Below are 17,664 nucleotides of genomic sequence, written 5' to 3'. Positions count from 1 at the left end.
TTAGATGTTAAATCTATTTGACTTTACAGTGAAAAGGAATTGACGAATTGCTTCAAGTCGCTCCAGCCTTTTAAAGTTCGCCTCCCTCCTCGCCTCTGCCGAACAGGCAGCTGGGCATTGTAGTTCGTCACCCCTACCGTCCCCGTACTAAACCTCGCGCTGGAAACTACAGATCCCAGAATGCGGCGCGGAGACGCAGGCGCAATCAACCGGCCGCGAGCAGCAATGGCCGTCTGGGGGGGTTCCCGGGGAGACGCAGTTGCTGCGAGTTAAATCTATGCCAGACACTCACTCTGAATTCAAACCCTTCCTTCACTACTGTTAGACAAAAATCGGGATAGAAATCAAATCAGAATAAAATAGCCTCAGTTCCGAGTTGAAGTGCGTGCTGCTGGGCCCGAAGTTGGCCTTTTTCCCCCCCCTTAAATGTGCTTCTTTTCTGTTCTGGAAGGTTCTACAATCTGTCGATACAAGTTACAGACTGGTGGAACTGTAGGAATGGTAAGAGTTTTCCTTAATAATGTCTTTATGCATAGCTTTACCGTTGCAGCTATTAACAGGGAGACACAAAAGAACCTTTTGGGCATCAGTTCCTTCTCGTGTGCCTTAAGCTCCACTACATCTTTAATTTCAGACTCTGGAGTTCAAAGGTGTAATCTGCTTTGATTTATCTCCAGTGGTTAGAAAACTTTTCTAAATAGCCCCACAACTTCCCAAAGGTGTGGTTCAGGGTCCCATGTGGTGTCTCAAGCTGCTATTATAGCTCTGTGATATCTGTGGAAAACTCGAGTTTTAGTAACTCCATCCTGCACTAACGGACAGGTCTGCACTCGCAGAGGAAGAGGTCCTTTCTTTTCACTCCCAGTTCTTAGGATGCTCTGTTAAGTTTCAAGCTGCAAAATGGGGTTCCTGTACTATTGGAAGCATGGGAAGTACTGCATTCTGTTTCTGAGTGCCACACTGAAGGGGACAATGTTTTATGGGAATGGTTCTAGAGATGAGGAACTGCAATTAGACTGGAGAAGTTAGAACCGCTTTCCTTGGAGAGAAACTCAAAATGACAGTTTGACAGATATTCTAAAACATGAATGGCCTGATCAGGGAGAAGCTATTCCCATTTGTGAAAGGATTGTGAACAAGATGGCACATATTTAAAGTAATTGGCAAAAGAAGCAAAATTGATTTGAGAATAGCTTTTTCACATAGCGAGGGTCTGGAATACAGTATTTGAGAGACAGGCTTATTTGATGCATTTGAAAGGGAGTTAGATTGTTCTTTGAAAAGAAATAACACAGGATTTCAGAAAGAAGGCAGAGAACATACTTCATGTGGAAATGCTCATTCAGAGAGATGGTGCAGACGTGTTGAATGGCCACCTTTTGGACTACGATAATTGTATTCAATCCCACTCACCCATTCTACTTATTCAGAAGCAAAATAGTGTGAATGTTGAATGTCTTTAATGCATAAAATGGTGGGAAAACTCAAGACAGGCAGCATCTGTAGAAAGGGAGATGAAGAATTAATGCATAATTCTTCAGAACTGAGATAACTTATAAATGTTATAGGTTTTCTGCAAATAAAAGGAGAGGGAAGAAAAACACAAGAGAAGGTCTGTGATAGGGCAAACGGTTGCTTCTTGTAGCTACTCTCACCAAGACATCTGTCATTGTATGCCACGCACATCTGGTTTAGTGCCATCCTTTCATTCAGTGTAGTTCATCTACGAACATTCTGTGACATCTACCTTCCAACTAAGCCGAAGTCCACTTATTGTCTTGGTTTCTGACGCATACAGGAAAGTAGAAACTAGAATCTAATGAGTTTTGTCCTTGTTCCAAATTTCTTGTTAAAACCATCCATAATCATAAATTTATATCATTTTTTTAGATTAGAGTGCTGCAGGAAAAGCACAGCAAGTCAGGCAGCGTCCGAGGATCAGGAAAATCGACGTTTCGGGCAAAAGTCCTTCATCAGCAAATCAGCCCATAAATTTATATCTAGCTATCACTATCCTTATAACTCTTGCAACCATATATTATCTGCCACTTTCTATTATCATTTGTACTTAATAGACAACTCACTTGTTTCAGCTAAATTCAGTCTTCACTCCAGTTTATTCTGGTGTGTTCTTTTGCACCATCAAAATTGAAATGAATCGAGTGGGAATTTGAATTACAGTAATAGTATTCTTGAAGATGGGAGGGATGGTGCCAGAGAAAAGGGAGCCATTTAGATTAGATTAGATTACTTACAGTGTGGAAGCAGGCCCTTCGGCCCAACAAGTCCACACCGACCCACCGAAGCGCAACCCACCCATACCCTACATTTACCCCTTACCTAACACTACGGGCAATTTAGCATGGCCAATTCGCCTGACCCGCACATCTTTGGACTGTGGGAGGAAACCGGAGCACCCGGAGGTAACCCACGCAGACACGGGAAGAACGTGCAAACTCCACACAGTCAGTCGCCTGAGTCGGGAATTGAACCCGGGTCTCAGGCGCTGTGAGACAGCAGTGCTAACCACTGTGTCACCGTGCCACCCACAAAGTTAGTGTAAGCTAACATAGTAGCTAGAAGGGATCGATATATGCGGAACAGTGGAGAGAAAATTATAAGAAGTAATCTTTATTGTTTCGTGCTCAGTGCTACTAGATTTTAGGAATTCCTTAGTTCTTGTCAGTTTAGGTTGTAATGCAATCTTCAACCTCCGGCCTTGCTTGTTTAGGTACACTCCAACTTGGTTCACGATGATGATAACATTTTGGGTACATACACAGCTTTCCTGTAACTAATACAGTTAATGCTTCTGTAAGCTTTAAAGTATAATTTCGTAGAGCTTTAATATGTTTGTTTAAAGATTATATTGGATTGGAATCTGTTTTTAAGCTTACTCTATGAAATAAAAACACATTTTATGGAAGTGGTGATTGGGGTGACTGCTTAAAATTTGATTGAAGGATCTGAAGTAATAGCATTTCAGCAAATTGATGTTTCTCAAATTGCTGTAGACTCATGGTACACCTCAATGTTGAGGTGAAAGGCACTTTTATTGATCTACACTTCTAAGCAACTTTAAAAAATCCATATAATATATCTGTTGTTTTATTTAATGCGGATTGTTTGTTAATATAATAGTGAATAAAGCCATGTCACTATATTACAATGTGTTCTATTGACCCAAAAATATAAATCACATGACACCAGGTTATAGTCCACCAGGTTTACTTGAAATCACAAGCTTTCAGAGCACTACTCCTTTGTGACTTCTGACCTTGTCCAGCCCAGTCCAGTACTGGTGCCTCCACATTCTGGATTAGTGGTGCTGGAAGAGCACAGCAGTTCAGGCAGCATCCAAGGTGTAGCGAAATCAATGTTTCGGGCAAAAGCCCTTCATCAGGAATAAAAGCATTGAGCCTGAAGTGTGGAGAGATATGCTAGAGGAGTTATCTCTCCACGCTTCAGGCTCACTGCCTTTATTTCTGATGAAGAGCTTTTTGCCCGAAAAGTCGATTTCGCTACACCTTGGATGCTGCCTGAACTGCTGTGCTTTTCCAGCACCACTAATCCAGAATCTGGTTTCCAGCATCTGCAGTCATTGTTTTTACCTCCACATTGACAACATAAATATCATTAAATGCTCTTATGGTCTGGTTCAAGTTCCACTTGTCCCAGACATGTCATAACATATCTGTACATGTTGATTAAAAATGGCTCTAAGCATCATTATGTTGAGAGGTGCTCAGGGTCAATGTGGCAACTCTCTACCGGTCATTGTCAAATCTACATAATTTCCTTACTTTTGAGACATTGAGGCACTTGCTGAAATTAATAACATACACCAATTAATAAATTAAATCTGTCCAAATACCAAACAAATGAAGTATTTAATACATGAAGTTAAACCTCATTAAGTGTAAACTGCAGAAACTTTATTATTGCTGTTCCTGGTATATTGAACCTTATGATCAGGTTATATTGTAGTAAGGTTTTAAGACTGTTGGATCTCCATGAATGAGTACCTGAAGAGGATGATCAAATCTTGGTTGTAATATAAGTGACCATAAAGCTTTAAACAGAAATAGACAAATTTGCAATGATTTGCAAGAATTGACTGGTTTTATTCTTTTTTTTATAGGTATTTTATTGAAAAAAGAAAATTTTAAAGATTTTTTAACAAAATTACAAAAATAATACAAACAAGTGTATTCCACTTTACAATATAATAACAACACCAATATAAAATAAAAAAAACACAACTAACTACTAATCTATTCTACAAACAACCAAAACATAAAATAGGATATCATACATTACTAGCAATAAACAACAAAGTAATTAAGGAACTAGATACATGCTCAAAATAGATTTACATCAGGTCATAATAGAATCCACATTTATACAGGCTTCCTCCTCTCGGGGCCCCCGAACCAGCCAGAACCATTAGATTCTAGGTTAGAGTGGTGCTGGAAAAGCATAGCAGTTCAGGCAGCATCCAAGGAGCAGGAAAATTAACATTTCGGGCAAAACCTGTTCATCAGGAATTGCGCTGTAGGGAGAGGAGGAAAACTTCTTCAAGGCAGGTATCCTTGCAAGAGGATTCGCAGTGGGTTAAAATCAACTAGGTAAAAACAAGGGCTGCAGATGCTGGAAACCAGATTCTAGATTAGAATGGTGCTGGAAAAGCACAGCAGTTCAGGCAGCATCTAAGGAGCAGGAAAATCGTCGTTTCAGGCAAAAGCCCTTCATCAGGAATAGAACCAGCCAGAACCATTACCACAGCTAAACAAAGGCCCTGGACAATATGGCCAAAATATCTGTGTCGATGTAGTTCAAAAAAGGCTGCCATGTTTTGTGAAATAATTCCGTTTTTTGGTGCACCATATTTGTGATGCAGTCAATGGGGAATCTATTCCATGACCAGTTTTATTCTTAATGATCAATTACTCATTACAGTAAGTTCAAACGGCCAGAATATAAATGTACATGCACCTAGTGTTATATATGGATTCCTTCGATTATGAAAGTGTCTCATGAAGATTAGGCTATCTAATGATCTGGTCTAATTAGAAAAGTCTTGTTGAGTAAACAGTATGAACTTCATAGTATTTACAGACATTATTTTCAGATTGCATGAATATGAGCTACACCATTACAGAGACTATTGGGATCATATTAACCACAGGTTTCTCTCTTACAAGCTGTACCTCTGACCAAGTCCCAATGATATCATCATAGGAGATGGTACTTGTTGCACTCAATCCAGGAGTAACCCTTTCAGACCCCTAAGCAACACTTGAGATCATGAGAATTCAGAACCCAGTGAAAGTTGGTTTCTCCAAATCCCAGAAACCCCTCAGTCTGGCAGTAGTTGAGTTATGTGTTCCTGAAACATAAACTTGTCTGTGCTGTCTGCAAATTCTGTCTGATTTTTCTGACTGTTGCCAGCGCCTTTTTTTTTTGTTTTATAGTATATTTGTGGCTGTTGCTTTCCTAGTTTATACTTTGTGTAAATCTTGTTAATTGGGAATCTTCATTTACTTAATATTTCACCCTCAGTGGCTTGATACTCTGGTCATCTAATTGTTCTTATCTCCCAATTTCAGTATAACAATCTTAAACTGCTGGATATGAGCAACTCAGGAATATAAGTCAAGAATTATATTATGATAGCTAATTTAAAAAGAACTATTAGTTAGAAATTCCTGATGTATATTTTGTGATCACGGAATATATATTGGTTAACCCTTAATGCTGTTACTTATTTTTAATGCACTCTGATAGATTAAGGAAGGCGAATGATCAGTTACCAGAGGACACAGTTAAGGTGAGTAGCAAAAGAACCAGAGATGACATGAAGGGACATTTAATACTCAGTGAGTTGTATTCTAGAAAGGACTGCCTGAAAGAATGGTGGAAAGAGTACAATAAACATTTGAGAAAAGATCAGATCAGTGGAGAAAAAGATGGGGAATGGGCTAGTTCAACCAACAGCAGGCACTACTGGTTAAAGGCCCTCAGTCTGTACTGTATCATTCTTTGATTTTATAACTTGCAAATATTTTCTTTGTTTCAGGGGAAATACACCATCTGAACTTCAAATCTACAGCTATCCACAAATCAAAACGACTGATGTTGCTAAAAATGAGATAGCAGTAAACTTTAGAGCTGCAAGTTTGGTTTGTTTGGCCAAAACAACCATATGAGAGGTTGTGTGCCTCGAATTCTGCAGGATGTTTGGGGACATGTTTGAAGAAGAGGAAGATGTTGGATTTGTGTCTGAGAACAAAAGTATGAACGGGTGGAAATCCAGGAAAAAAGACACTGACCCGCCACCACACCGGGCAGCCAGTAACCTCAGTGGAATCAAAAACCAGGGGGGCACATGCTACCTCAACTCACTGCTTCAAACCTTGCTGTACACACCTGAATTCCGAGGTAAATTATTTGGAAGTGAAATGGGGGAAAAACTTAGGGGTGATCAGAATATAATAATTATTTGTACACAGGTTTTTTTTCTTGCAAATGCAAGTCATTTCACTATTGCCTGTCTTTGTTTCAGTGATTGATGTTGATAATGTTCAAATAAAACAAAAGAAAAGTATTACAATAGGTTGGTGCACACAAGACTTTTTATAGGAGGGATCAGTCTAGACTGATTGTATGAAAGTATCTTCTATCCAACAATCTAGTATCGAATGAGCAGAACTTTCCTTCACTTTTAATTGGAAAGGCCCAAATCATTAACTTCAGGCATCTCTGTAAACTCCATTTTTATAACTATCATCTCATTCTATCTCTGTGGCCATTGAGGCTTAACCAGATTGTTCCTAACTTTAGAGTTCTGGTACTGTTTGGAATTAAGTTCTAGTTCTATAAGCTGTTCAACAGCAATGCCATTACTTCAACTTCTAACATCACCAAACTTCAAACTATAGAGTCATAGAGTTGTGCAGCACGGAAACAGACCCTTCGGTCCAATCCGTCCATGCCGACCAGATATCCCAACCCAGTCTAATCCCACCTGCCAGCACCTGGCCCATATCCCTCCAAACCCATCCAAATGCCTCTTAAATGTTGCAATTGGACCAGCCTCCACCACTTCCTCTGGCAGCTCATTCCATACATGTACCACCTTCTGCGTGAAAAAGTTGCCCCTTAGGTCTCTTTTATATCTTTCCCCTCTCACCCTAAACCTATGCCCTCTAGTTCTCCTATTGAGCGGCACGGAGGCACAGTGGTTAGCACTGCTGCCTCACAGCGCCTGAGACCCGGGTTCAATTCCTGACTCAGGCGACAGACTGTGTGGAGTTTGCACATTCTCCCCGTGTCTGCGTGGGTTTCTTCCGGGTGCTCCGGTTTCCTCCCACAGTCCAAAGATGTGCGGGTCAGGTGAATTGGCCATGCTCAATTGCCCGTAGTGTTAGGTAAGGGGTAAATGTATGGATATGGGTGGGTTGCGCTTCGGCGGGTCGGTGTGGACTTGTTGGGCCGAAGGGCCTGTTTCCACACTGTAAGTAATCTAATGTAATCTAATCTAATCTTAAAAAAAAAGCCCCTCAATTTTGTAAACCTCTATAAGGTCACCCTTCAGCCTCCGACACTCCAGGGAAAATAGCCTCAGCCTGTTCAGCCTCTCTCTTGCTGTTTTGAATTTAGTCTCCACTGATCCAAAGCTCTTCTGACTGGCTTCCCATCTTGGATCTGCTGTAAATTTGAGGTTATCCAAAACATTAATGTTTGTATCCTAACGTGCATTAAGTCTAGTTCACCCATCACCCTTGTGCCAACTGACCTACCTTAATTTACCAATGTCTCAATTCTCACTCAAGTCTTTTCTGACTTTTCTCCTCATCCTTTGTAATCTCCTTGCAAGACCACTGCACTTTTCCAGTGCTGGCCCAGTGAGCAGTGCTTAATGTGTATTAGTTTCAGAAGTTTACAGACATAAATTTAGAAATTTGATGAGAAGAGGGAAAATCAAACTTTTGTGGAATTTGCAAAAGGTGAAGAAATGGATTTTGATAATTGGTTTTTGTTTGATGGTATATCTCAATGAAGCTTGACCTGGATTTTGAAAACCTTACGTAAAACAGAATCGCAGATCCTGGCATTCTGAAATAAGAGAGGAAATGTCTCTTGAAACTCAGCAGGTCTGGCAGCATCTGTGAGAAGAAAGCAGTGCTAACATTTCGAGTCCAGTGACTCTTCATCAGAACCTGTCTGGGTGGTTTCAAATTACAAGGGATGAAACTTCAGTTGGAATCCACGTAGGGTGAGTCTGAGCCAGAGGCAGTCGCTGAGAAATAAGATGTGGATTGAAAGTTCTGATGAAGAGTCACCAGATTTGAAATGTTAACTCTGCTTTCTTTTCACAGATGCTGCCTGACCTGTTGAATTTCACCAGCAATTTATGTTTTTGTTTTGGAAATCTTAGACAAGTATTCTTAATGAATAATTGAATACCATATTCTTTTAGGAATCAGATCCATTGAGAAGATTATAATGTTAATAAAATAAGGGAAGTGGTTGTTTTGGCTGATCATTACAGATTATCCCACAACATATAGGTTTACAAACCCAAGAGAGAAGCTTGGACAGAAGAGATAATAGTGAACAGAACATTTATTAGAATCAGAAATGAAAATATGGCTCTTCTCAGAGTAGTCAAAGAGACAATGCTAGCCAATAAATCTGATGCAAGGAGAACAAAGTATTACTTTTGTTATAAAGTGGGGCAAGCAAAGACAAGAAGTTGAAAGCTCAGCTGATATCTTTTGTGGGAATGTGTTGCTCCAGAAAACTCTGTACCAGTGAGTGAAGTTTATGACAAACCAGTACCATTAAATGTATTTAACCTGACTGTAAAGTGTAACTTTAAAGATGTATTTGAAGGTGAATTAGTTTTGCTTTTCACAGAGGAGAAAAAAGACTTTTATTCTCTGAAATACAGTATTGGTTTAGCCCTGAATGCTTGCAAAAGATGCAAGTTTCTCTATAGATTCTCTAGAAAACATTTCAATATAAGGTATTGATGGAAGTTGTTTTACTGTTCCATCGTATGGAATTACTTTGAACTATGCTTTAATCAGTGGGCTTCTTATTGTTGGAATATTGTCAAAGTTGTCTATTAATTATGTCAATCTCAAACTTAGGAAATGCCTTAGCTTGAGGTAAAGTACTGCATTCTCCAGGTATGGTAGTGAAATACATTCAAACTGAGTATACTAATGAAATCAGAAACTATTTGTAATCTGCTGCAGAAATTATCATTTTGACTAAAGCTATGTCCAGAGAATCAAAAACTAAGACTTTGAAAGTAAATAAACAGTAATCTTAGATTGACAGAAAAGAGTTGAAATGCTTTAAACATAAATTTTATATGTCTTAGTTGAACTTCATTGGAGATTCTAAGCTGTGGGTGTCAAAACAGAATACAGCAGCAGAATTCCAGGCTATTGAGAAAACAGATACAGTGTTTGAAACTAAAATTACTTGTCTCCAACTTATATGAAATTATGAGGATGGATTTGAGTCCCAGAGTGGAGAAAAACACTTAAAAGTGAAGAAGCTGTGACACATCCTTGCAAGAAATTGGGTCAAGATTGTGCTAAATGGAAAGATGATAACAATGTAAAATAATGAGAGAAAATTGCAAAAAAAGTCAGGATTTAAAAATTACCATTGAGGTTATGAAATTGTCAAGGTTTGACACTGTCTCTCTAATTCAAATTAATTGGGGAAGGTCATATGATCTGTTTTGAAGTCTACTTGACAACAGGCCAGGGGTGGTTAAAGACCAACCGAAATCAGACAGTGTCATTGAAGCTATGGTGTGTGGTGTTCGCTGTTGGAGACCACAGCAGAAGCAGCATTTTGTTAAAGTCCCAGAAAGATGTTGAAAATTTCAGGTTGCAAGCAGGTAAGATCCTCCTGTTGCAAATGTGTTGCTGGTCAAAGCACAGCAGGCCAGGCAGCATCTCAGGAATAGAGAATTCGACGTTTCGAGCATAAGCCCTTCATCAGGAATAAGAGAGAGAGAGAGCCAAGCAGGCTAAGATAAAGGGTAGGGAGGAGGGACTGGGGGGAGGGGCGATGGAGGTGGGATAGGTGGAAGGAGGTCAAGGTGAGGGTGATAGGCCGGAGTGGGGTGGGGGTGGTCAAAGCACAGCAGGCCAGGCAGCATCTCAGGATGGTCAAAGCACAGCAGGCCAGGCAGCATCTCAGGATGGTCAAAGCACAGCTGCCTGACCTGCTGCGCTTTTCCAGCAACACAATTTTCAAGCTGTTAACTGTCCATTTACTTCAAAGACTAAAAAAATCAAGAGCTGCATATAAAGTATCTAACTAGCATTTCTACCTAGATACAAATTCCATGTGATTCATTTTGCTTTGGGGAAGTGATTTTTAAAGTCATGTTACAGGCATCTCTACAAATCAATGAATGTTACAGACAGACAGCAATTTTAGTGTGTGGTCAACAGAGAGAAGAAACTGCTTGGCATATGTGCTACCACACCTCAGCCTGTAGTCAGAGACATGATTCCACAGCTAGCTAAGGATTCCAGGAAATGAGTGCTGGTTTGGCAAAGGAAAAAAATAATTGAAACAACAGGTATTTAGGAAACTGTACAAAAACTAAGGAAAATTTCTTGGAGGTGGTCACTTGAAATTACTCAGTGAACAGGGGAATGGAAATCCATTGAAAGCAGCAACAACAGTTTGACTGATGTAAGGTCTGTAATTCATTGGAGAGTGCAATGAGAGAAATCGTTTTCTGTAATTTTTTTAATAGATATATTTTTATTTAAAAAATTTTAAATTTTTTTTACAAAATTACAAAAATAATACAAACTAGTGTATTCCACTTTACAATATGATAACAATATCAATATATAATTAAAGAAGAAAAAAGAACTAATTACTAATCTATTCTACGAACAACCAAAACATAAAATAGAATGTCACACATTACTAACAGTAAACAACAAGGTAAATAAATAACTCGATACATGCTCAAAATAGATTTATATCAAGTCATAAAAGAACCTGTATTTATACAGGATTCTTCCTCCCGGGGGCCCCTGAACCAGCCAGAACCATTACCACGGCTAAACAAAAGCCCTGGACAATATGGCCGAAATATCTGTGTCGATGTTCTTCAACAATGGTTGCCATGTTTAATAAAATAATTCCGTTTTTTTGGTGCACCATATTCGTAAGGAGTCAAGGAGGATATATTCCATGACTATCCTGTGCCAGTTTGAAAGTCCTGGGGGACCTTCGGATACCCAATTTACTAAAATATTTTTCCTCGGACTAAAGGAAAGGATAGTAAATAATTTCCTCCCATGTACATCCAGAGACGGAAAATTTGGAGAGCCCAAAAGTAGGACCATTGGATCCAATCCAATCTCCGTACTGAAAATCTCTGTCAAGGCATTTGCTGCTCTTATGGCATGTCCACAGACAGTGCGTGAGAGTGCTAACTTCGATTTTGCATTTAGAACACATTGGGGATGCTCTTGCATTGAACTTTGCAAGTTGTTCAGATGCCACATGAGCCCTGTGAAGTATCTTTAATTGAGTAGCCTGGGTTCTGTTACAAATAGAGATCTTCCTGGCATTCTTCCTGACGTCCTCCCACATTTCTAAAGAGATTTCCGACCCTAATTCTTGATTCCAGGTTTTTTATAACCATTCCATGTCCTTCATTACTTTATTGCATAGTGAGTGACAAAGAGTACTGACCGAGGGCAGCCCCATTGGCCAAAGCACTCTCCTTTCCCTATCCGATTTGTAAGGATTGACTGTCAGTGTGGTCTTCTTTTGTATAAAGTCTTGTATTTGAAACTACCGAAAGGGGTTCTTGCTAGGCGGTCCAAGCTTTTGGTGCAGCTGCTCAAAGGACATCATGACCTCCCCATCGAACAAGTCCCCCAAACAGGAGATACCTCTGGATTTCCAAGTTTTGAATGTAGTATCGGTCAGCCCTGGCTGAAATCCCAATGTTCCCACTATGGGGGTATAAGGGGAGGCTTTTTTTTGCAGGTTACCCTCATCTTGTCGCATTATCCTCCAGGCTTTGATTGCATTTAGTACAATGGGGTTTTTACAATCATAGAATCATAGAGACAGCATGGAAACAGACCCGTTGGTCCAACTTGTCTATGCTGACCACATATCCGATATAAATCTAGTCCCATTTGCCAGTATTTGGCCCATATCCCTCTAAACCCTCCCTATTCATATACCCATCCAGATGCCTTTTAAATGTTGTAATTGTACCAGCCTCCACCACTTTCTCTAGCAGCTCATTCCATGCACACACCACTCCCTGTGTGAAAACTTTGCCCCTTAGATCCCTTTTTATATCTTTCTCCTCTCACCTTAAACCTATGCCCTCTTGTTTTGGACTCCCATCCCAGGGAAAAGACCTTTTCCATTTACCCTACCCATAATTCTCATGATTTCATAAACTTCTATAAGGTCACCCCTCAGCCTTCAATGCTCCAGGGAAAGTAGCCCCAGCCTATTCAGACCCTTCCTATAGCTCAGTAGTCCGTAATAACTCTCAACTTGGCCATAAATAATAGATTGATGAAGAGACATTTTACTTGGGAGATCTCAATATCCAGCCAGATTGATTGTGGGTCACCAGTCAGTTATGTAAGATAATGGGGAGCTCAATTGGTACCTCCTGAAGTTTGGAAAGTCCAGTCCTCCCCTTATTTGTGGAAGCTGCAGCTTTTCTAATTTGATAAGGGGCCGTCTATGATTCCAAATAAAGGAGCTGAGCTGACCGTAAAGCTTATGCAACGCCTGTCTCGGCAACATCAAGAGGAGCATTCTCATAGGATATAGAAAACGAGGTAGAATATTCATCTGAACTGAAGCTACTCTGCCTAGCCAGGATATTGGGAGATCTTCCCAGTGTTGAAGGCCCTGCCTTATTTTCTCTAATACGTGTGCGTAATTGGCTTTATATAGCTGACCAAATACTGGAGTAATAAAAATACCTAAATACAGAAAATCTTCTAGTGACCACTGAAAGGGTAAACAAGATCCGTCCGGTAAATTGGATATATTGACAAGACCTCCCAATGGCATGGCCTCCGACTTCATAAAATTGATTTTGTAACCTGAAAACATACCAAATAGATTGACCACTTGAATTAAGCGGGGCACGGAAATCAAGGGATCACTTAAGAAAAGGAGGACGTCATCCGCATAGAGTAATTTTGTGCTTGTCTGATCCAACCCTCGGAGCCGTTATATTAGGGTCAGTTCGTGTAGCCTCCGCAAGTGGTTCAGTCACTAGTGTAAATAATAATGGTGAGTGAGGACATCCCTGGCGACAGTCTCTGCCAACTGTAAAGCTGGTTGACCTTAAACTGTTGGTGATCACCGCTGCTTTGGGATCATTATATAATACTGAAACCCATTTTGTAAAGACCTCTCCGACACCGAACCGTCTCAGCATATGAAAAAGATATGGCCATTCTACTCGATCAAATGCCTTCTCTGCATCTAGGGAGACAACTAAACCCGGTATTGCTCCCTGCTGGCAGGTTTGTATCATATTTAAGACCCTTTTAATGTTATTAGTTGACCTGAGACCCTTTATAAACCCAGCCTGGTCCTCTTTTATAATGAATGGTAAAACTCTCTCCATCTTAGTGCTAACATTTTTGAGAGAATTTTAAAATGCAAATTTAACAAGGATACGGATCTATATGAAGATCAATCTTCTGGGGGCTTTCCCTTCTTGAGAATGAGAGAGAAATTTGCTTCTCTCAAGGCAGCCCTAACTGTGTGAGTAGTTGTACATATTTACAAATGGCGCAAACAGTTCCCCAATAAATTCTTCATAGAACTCAGCCTGGAATCTGTCTGGCCCAGGCACTTTGCCACTCTGAAGCTGCCTAACTGCATCCTGTACTTCCTGAATTGTCATGGGGGCAAGAGCGACACCTGCTCTAAGGTTAGGCCCAGAAGGGCCAAATATTTAAAGAAAGACTTCATCTTTCTAGTTCTATCCTCACAGTCCTGTGACTTATACAATTCAAAATAGAACTTTCTAAAGGCTTGGGGAGCCTTTTTCTTTCTGGCAAGGTATGCTCGATACCTACCAGGCTTGTCACCATATTCAAATAATCTCTGCTTCGTACATAGTATTTCCCTCTTTGCTGTACAGTATTCCAGGCTTCCCTAAGTCGTGGGCGGCACGGTGGCACAGTGGTTAGCACTGCTGCCTCACAGCGCCTGAAGACCCGGGTTCAATTCCCGACTCAGGCGACTGACTGTGTGGAGTTTGCACGTTCTCCCCATGTCTGCGTGGGTTTCCTCCGGGTGCTCCGGTTTCCTCCCACAGTCCAAAGATGTGCGGGTCAGGTGAATTGGCCAAGCTAAATTGCCCGTAGTGTTAGGTAAGGGGTAATGTAGGGGTATGGGTGGGTTTCGCTTCGGCGGGTCGGTGTGGACTTGTTGGGCCGAAGGGCCTGTTTCCACACTGTAAGTCTAATCTAATCTAATCTTATGATCCTCTGTAACTTGGTAATAGAAGGCCTAGCAACATACGCGGTTTCAGCCGCCTTCGGGCGAGCCTCGAGCAGATGCTGTTGCCCTTCATTTTGTCTTTTCCGGGTTGCAGGATATGAGATGACCAAGCCTCGTGCATATGTCTTAGTGGTCTTGCACATCATCGAAGGGTTACTGGCTATACCTGAGTTGATATCCCAGAAGGTTTTAAATTCCTGCGAGAAGATCTTTATAAACTTGCTATCCTTCAATAAGAAGGGATTCAGACGGCAATGTCATGGACCTATTCCATCATCACTAGTCTTCACTTCCATATATACTGCGGCATGATCAGAAATAGTTATATTATCTATTTTACAAGACAGTATCGAATTCAAAAGGGTTGAGGGGACAAAGAACATATCAATTCTGGTATGGCACTTGTGTGGGTTAGAATAGAATGTAAAGTCTCTACCCTGGGGATGGAGACACCTCCACACATTTACCAGTCCCAGCTCCTTGTTCAGATCCGCCACTTGGCTCAAAGATATGCCCGCAGTCCTTTTAGATATCCTGTCCATCTTTCGGTTGGTAATACAATTAAAATCTTCCCCTATAATTGTATGGCGGACCCCGAAAGCCATCAACTTAGAGAACGCTTCCATTACAAATTTAAAAGGGTGTGCAGGGGGACAATAAAGATTCAAAATCCTCGTATTCCCTTCCGTATATTAGGGCTTTGATCAATATATGCTGTCGAGACTTCTCTTTTATCTGGCTTAACATTTGGAAAGGAAGATTCTTCCAAATAAGAACGGCTACTCCCCTACTTTTTGAGCTGAAAGATGAAAAGAACACCTAGCCAAACCCACCCTGTTGCAGCTTCAAGTGTTCCTTATCAAGTAGATGTGTCTCCTGTAAAAGAGCTACATCAACCCTTTTTTTTAAGACTTGATAATATCTTTTTCCTTTTGATTGGTGAATTACTTCCCTTGACATTCCAGGTACACCACCTAAGTGAATGGCTAGCCATGATCTTCCAGGCAGGCCCGAGGCCCCCCTAGGAGGAAGAACCCCACCCAAAAGACATTGACTAAAGGCTGAAAAAAATTCATATATAAAAGAACTCTTTAAAACAGTTAACTCAACACAATTTAAAAACAACTCCTAAGTAAAAATAACACAAAGCATATTTGAAAGGAGACTTTCCCCTTGCTCCCGGGGGGCACTAGAACCTTCCCATAGTCCTGCAATTAACCGATAAAAATATATATAATTATGGAATCACAATCCCAGCAAGTATTAGGTAACTAAATAAGAAAAAAAACCCCACTCAAACACCTCCCTCAAAAATCAAATAAGCCGCAGGAGCTATAGATAGGAGACCAAAGAAAGAATAAAGAATCCCGCCCCCCCAGGAAAGATGGGCAAAAGAGAGATGGAAAAAGAAAATAGGATGACAAAGTTGGGTGGGGGACAAAATAAAGTTGTTATCTGTACAGTTCAAGTCCTGTGGTCTATTTGAGAGCATCCAGGAATTCTTTTACTTTCTCCAGTGATCCAAAGTTATAAATAGATCCTCCATGACTGAAGCGCAGCATTGCCGGATATCCCATAGAGTATTGAATATTTAAGTCTCTCAGACGCTTCTTCACCTCGTCAAATAACCTCCTCTTGCTAACCACAACCGGAAAAAAATCCTCAAACAGCATTATCTTGGAGCCCTTTTGCATCATGGCATGGGGATCCTTCTCCAAGACTCTGGAGGCCTCTAGCAGCATTTGTTTTTCCATGTGGTATTGAAGTCAGACTAGAACCGGGCAGGGGCGCTGGTCAGACCGGGACCTGCGCACAGCAACCCAGGGGGCCCACTCCACCCGCACCTGGCCCACCTCTGACTCTAACTTCAATAGTTGTGGGAGCCATTGCTCCAAGAAATCCACAAGCTGGCCTTCCTCTTCCTGTTCGGGAAGACCCAGCAATCTGATGTTCGATTTTCGAGGTCGTCGATGTGCTCCCCGAGGTCTGGACATGCTGCTCCAGAGCCTGAACCTGACCCACGGATGACTCAGCAGCAGTCTCCAAGGCTGCGGCTCATTGCTCCATCTCTCCGACACGCTGCCCAAGTTTCTTGATTTCTCAGTCATAGCATGACCGAGAACGACTCCCATCTGGACCGGGCCTTCTCGATAGACGTGTTGATCTTCTACTGGAGTTTGACGATCTCCGAGATCAGGCTCGCCTCTGCAGGTAAGTCCCCCGAGACGGCTGTGGATGTCCCTGCTGCTGCGGGAGGGGGTGGGGAAGGGGTCCCTGCCTGTTGCGAACTGCAAAAGTTTTTGCCCTTAGTCATTTTAAAAAAGCACCAAACTGTTAAAGTTTGATGCAAAATGGCTAAGAGTGCTGGGCAAAAGCTATATTGAGTGATTTAACAGGTGAGGTGAAGGTGGGTAGCCCACTTTGCCCGAGTCCTAGGCAGAGCTTTGCAGAATCGGACCCACTGGGTCGCCGCCATTTTGAAACCCAGCTTTCTGTAATTTAAATGTAAGTTCCCTACAAAAAGAAAATAAGATCGTCAACTGATTTTATTTTGTTATTTATTACAGTAAAAGATTTAAAGTGTGATTTTTTTTCATGTCATTCATTCACCTATTAACTGTAAGTTTGAATTTTTATTTTATCATTGACTAGAAATTGAACGAACTGATCCAGTCATGCGATAACTATGGCTGCAAGAGTAGATCACAAACTAGGAATCTTGCAGCGAGTAACTCAATTCTTCACTCCCCAAAGCCTGTTCACTATCTGCAATGCACAAGTCAGCAGAGTATTCCAGTGATGGAATACTCACCACTTCCCTGGATGAGTACAACTCAAAAGACCCTTGAGAAGCAAATTGCTTGATTGGTATTGCGTCCACAAACAGCCAATCCCGTCACCACTGGTGCTCGGTAGTGGCAGTGTGTATAATTAACTGTTGAAATTCACTAATACACTTTTAGACCGCACCATCCATACCCCTGGTGATCACGACTATCAAGAAAGGCAAAGGCGTGGGAACACCACCACCTACAAGCTCCGCCTCCAGCCACTCGCCATCAAGACTTCAAACTGCCACTTCATTAGACTTGCTGGATTAAA

The 17,664-nt window shown here is 41.1% G+C and overlaps 1 protein-coding gene across 1 annotated transcript in view; it reads left to right on the top strand.

The window, feature by feature from the left end:
• The first annotated feature begins 211 nt into the window (after nucleotides 1–211).
• usp40 (ubiquitin specific peptidase 40) overlaps nucleotides 212–17,664 on the top strand; it is a 137,197-nt gene continuing 119,744 nt past the window's right edge. The window contains exons 1-2 of the mRNA XM_060827614.1: nucleotides 212–501; nucleotides 6,080–6,441. Coding sequence (XP_060683597.1) covers nucleotides 6,237–6,441 — 205 coding nt within the window. The 5' untranslated portion in view covers nucleotides 212–501; nucleotides 6,080–6,236. The remainder of the gene's footprint in view (nucleotides 502–6,079; nucleotides 6,442–17,664) is intronic.

This window comes from Hemiscyllium ocellatum, chromosome 7 (assembly GCF_020745735.1).
Source record: "Hemiscyllium ocellatum isolate sHemOce1 chromosome 7, sHemOce1.pat.X.cur, whole genome shotgun sequence".
Lineage (NCBI taxonomy): Eukaryota > Metazoa > Chordata > Chondrichthyes > Orectolobiformes > Hemiscylliidae > Hemiscyllium > Hemiscyllium ocellatum.
The sequence above is the reverse complement of the archived record's forward strand: the minus strand, read 5'-3'. Positions and strand labels throughout refer to the sequence as shown.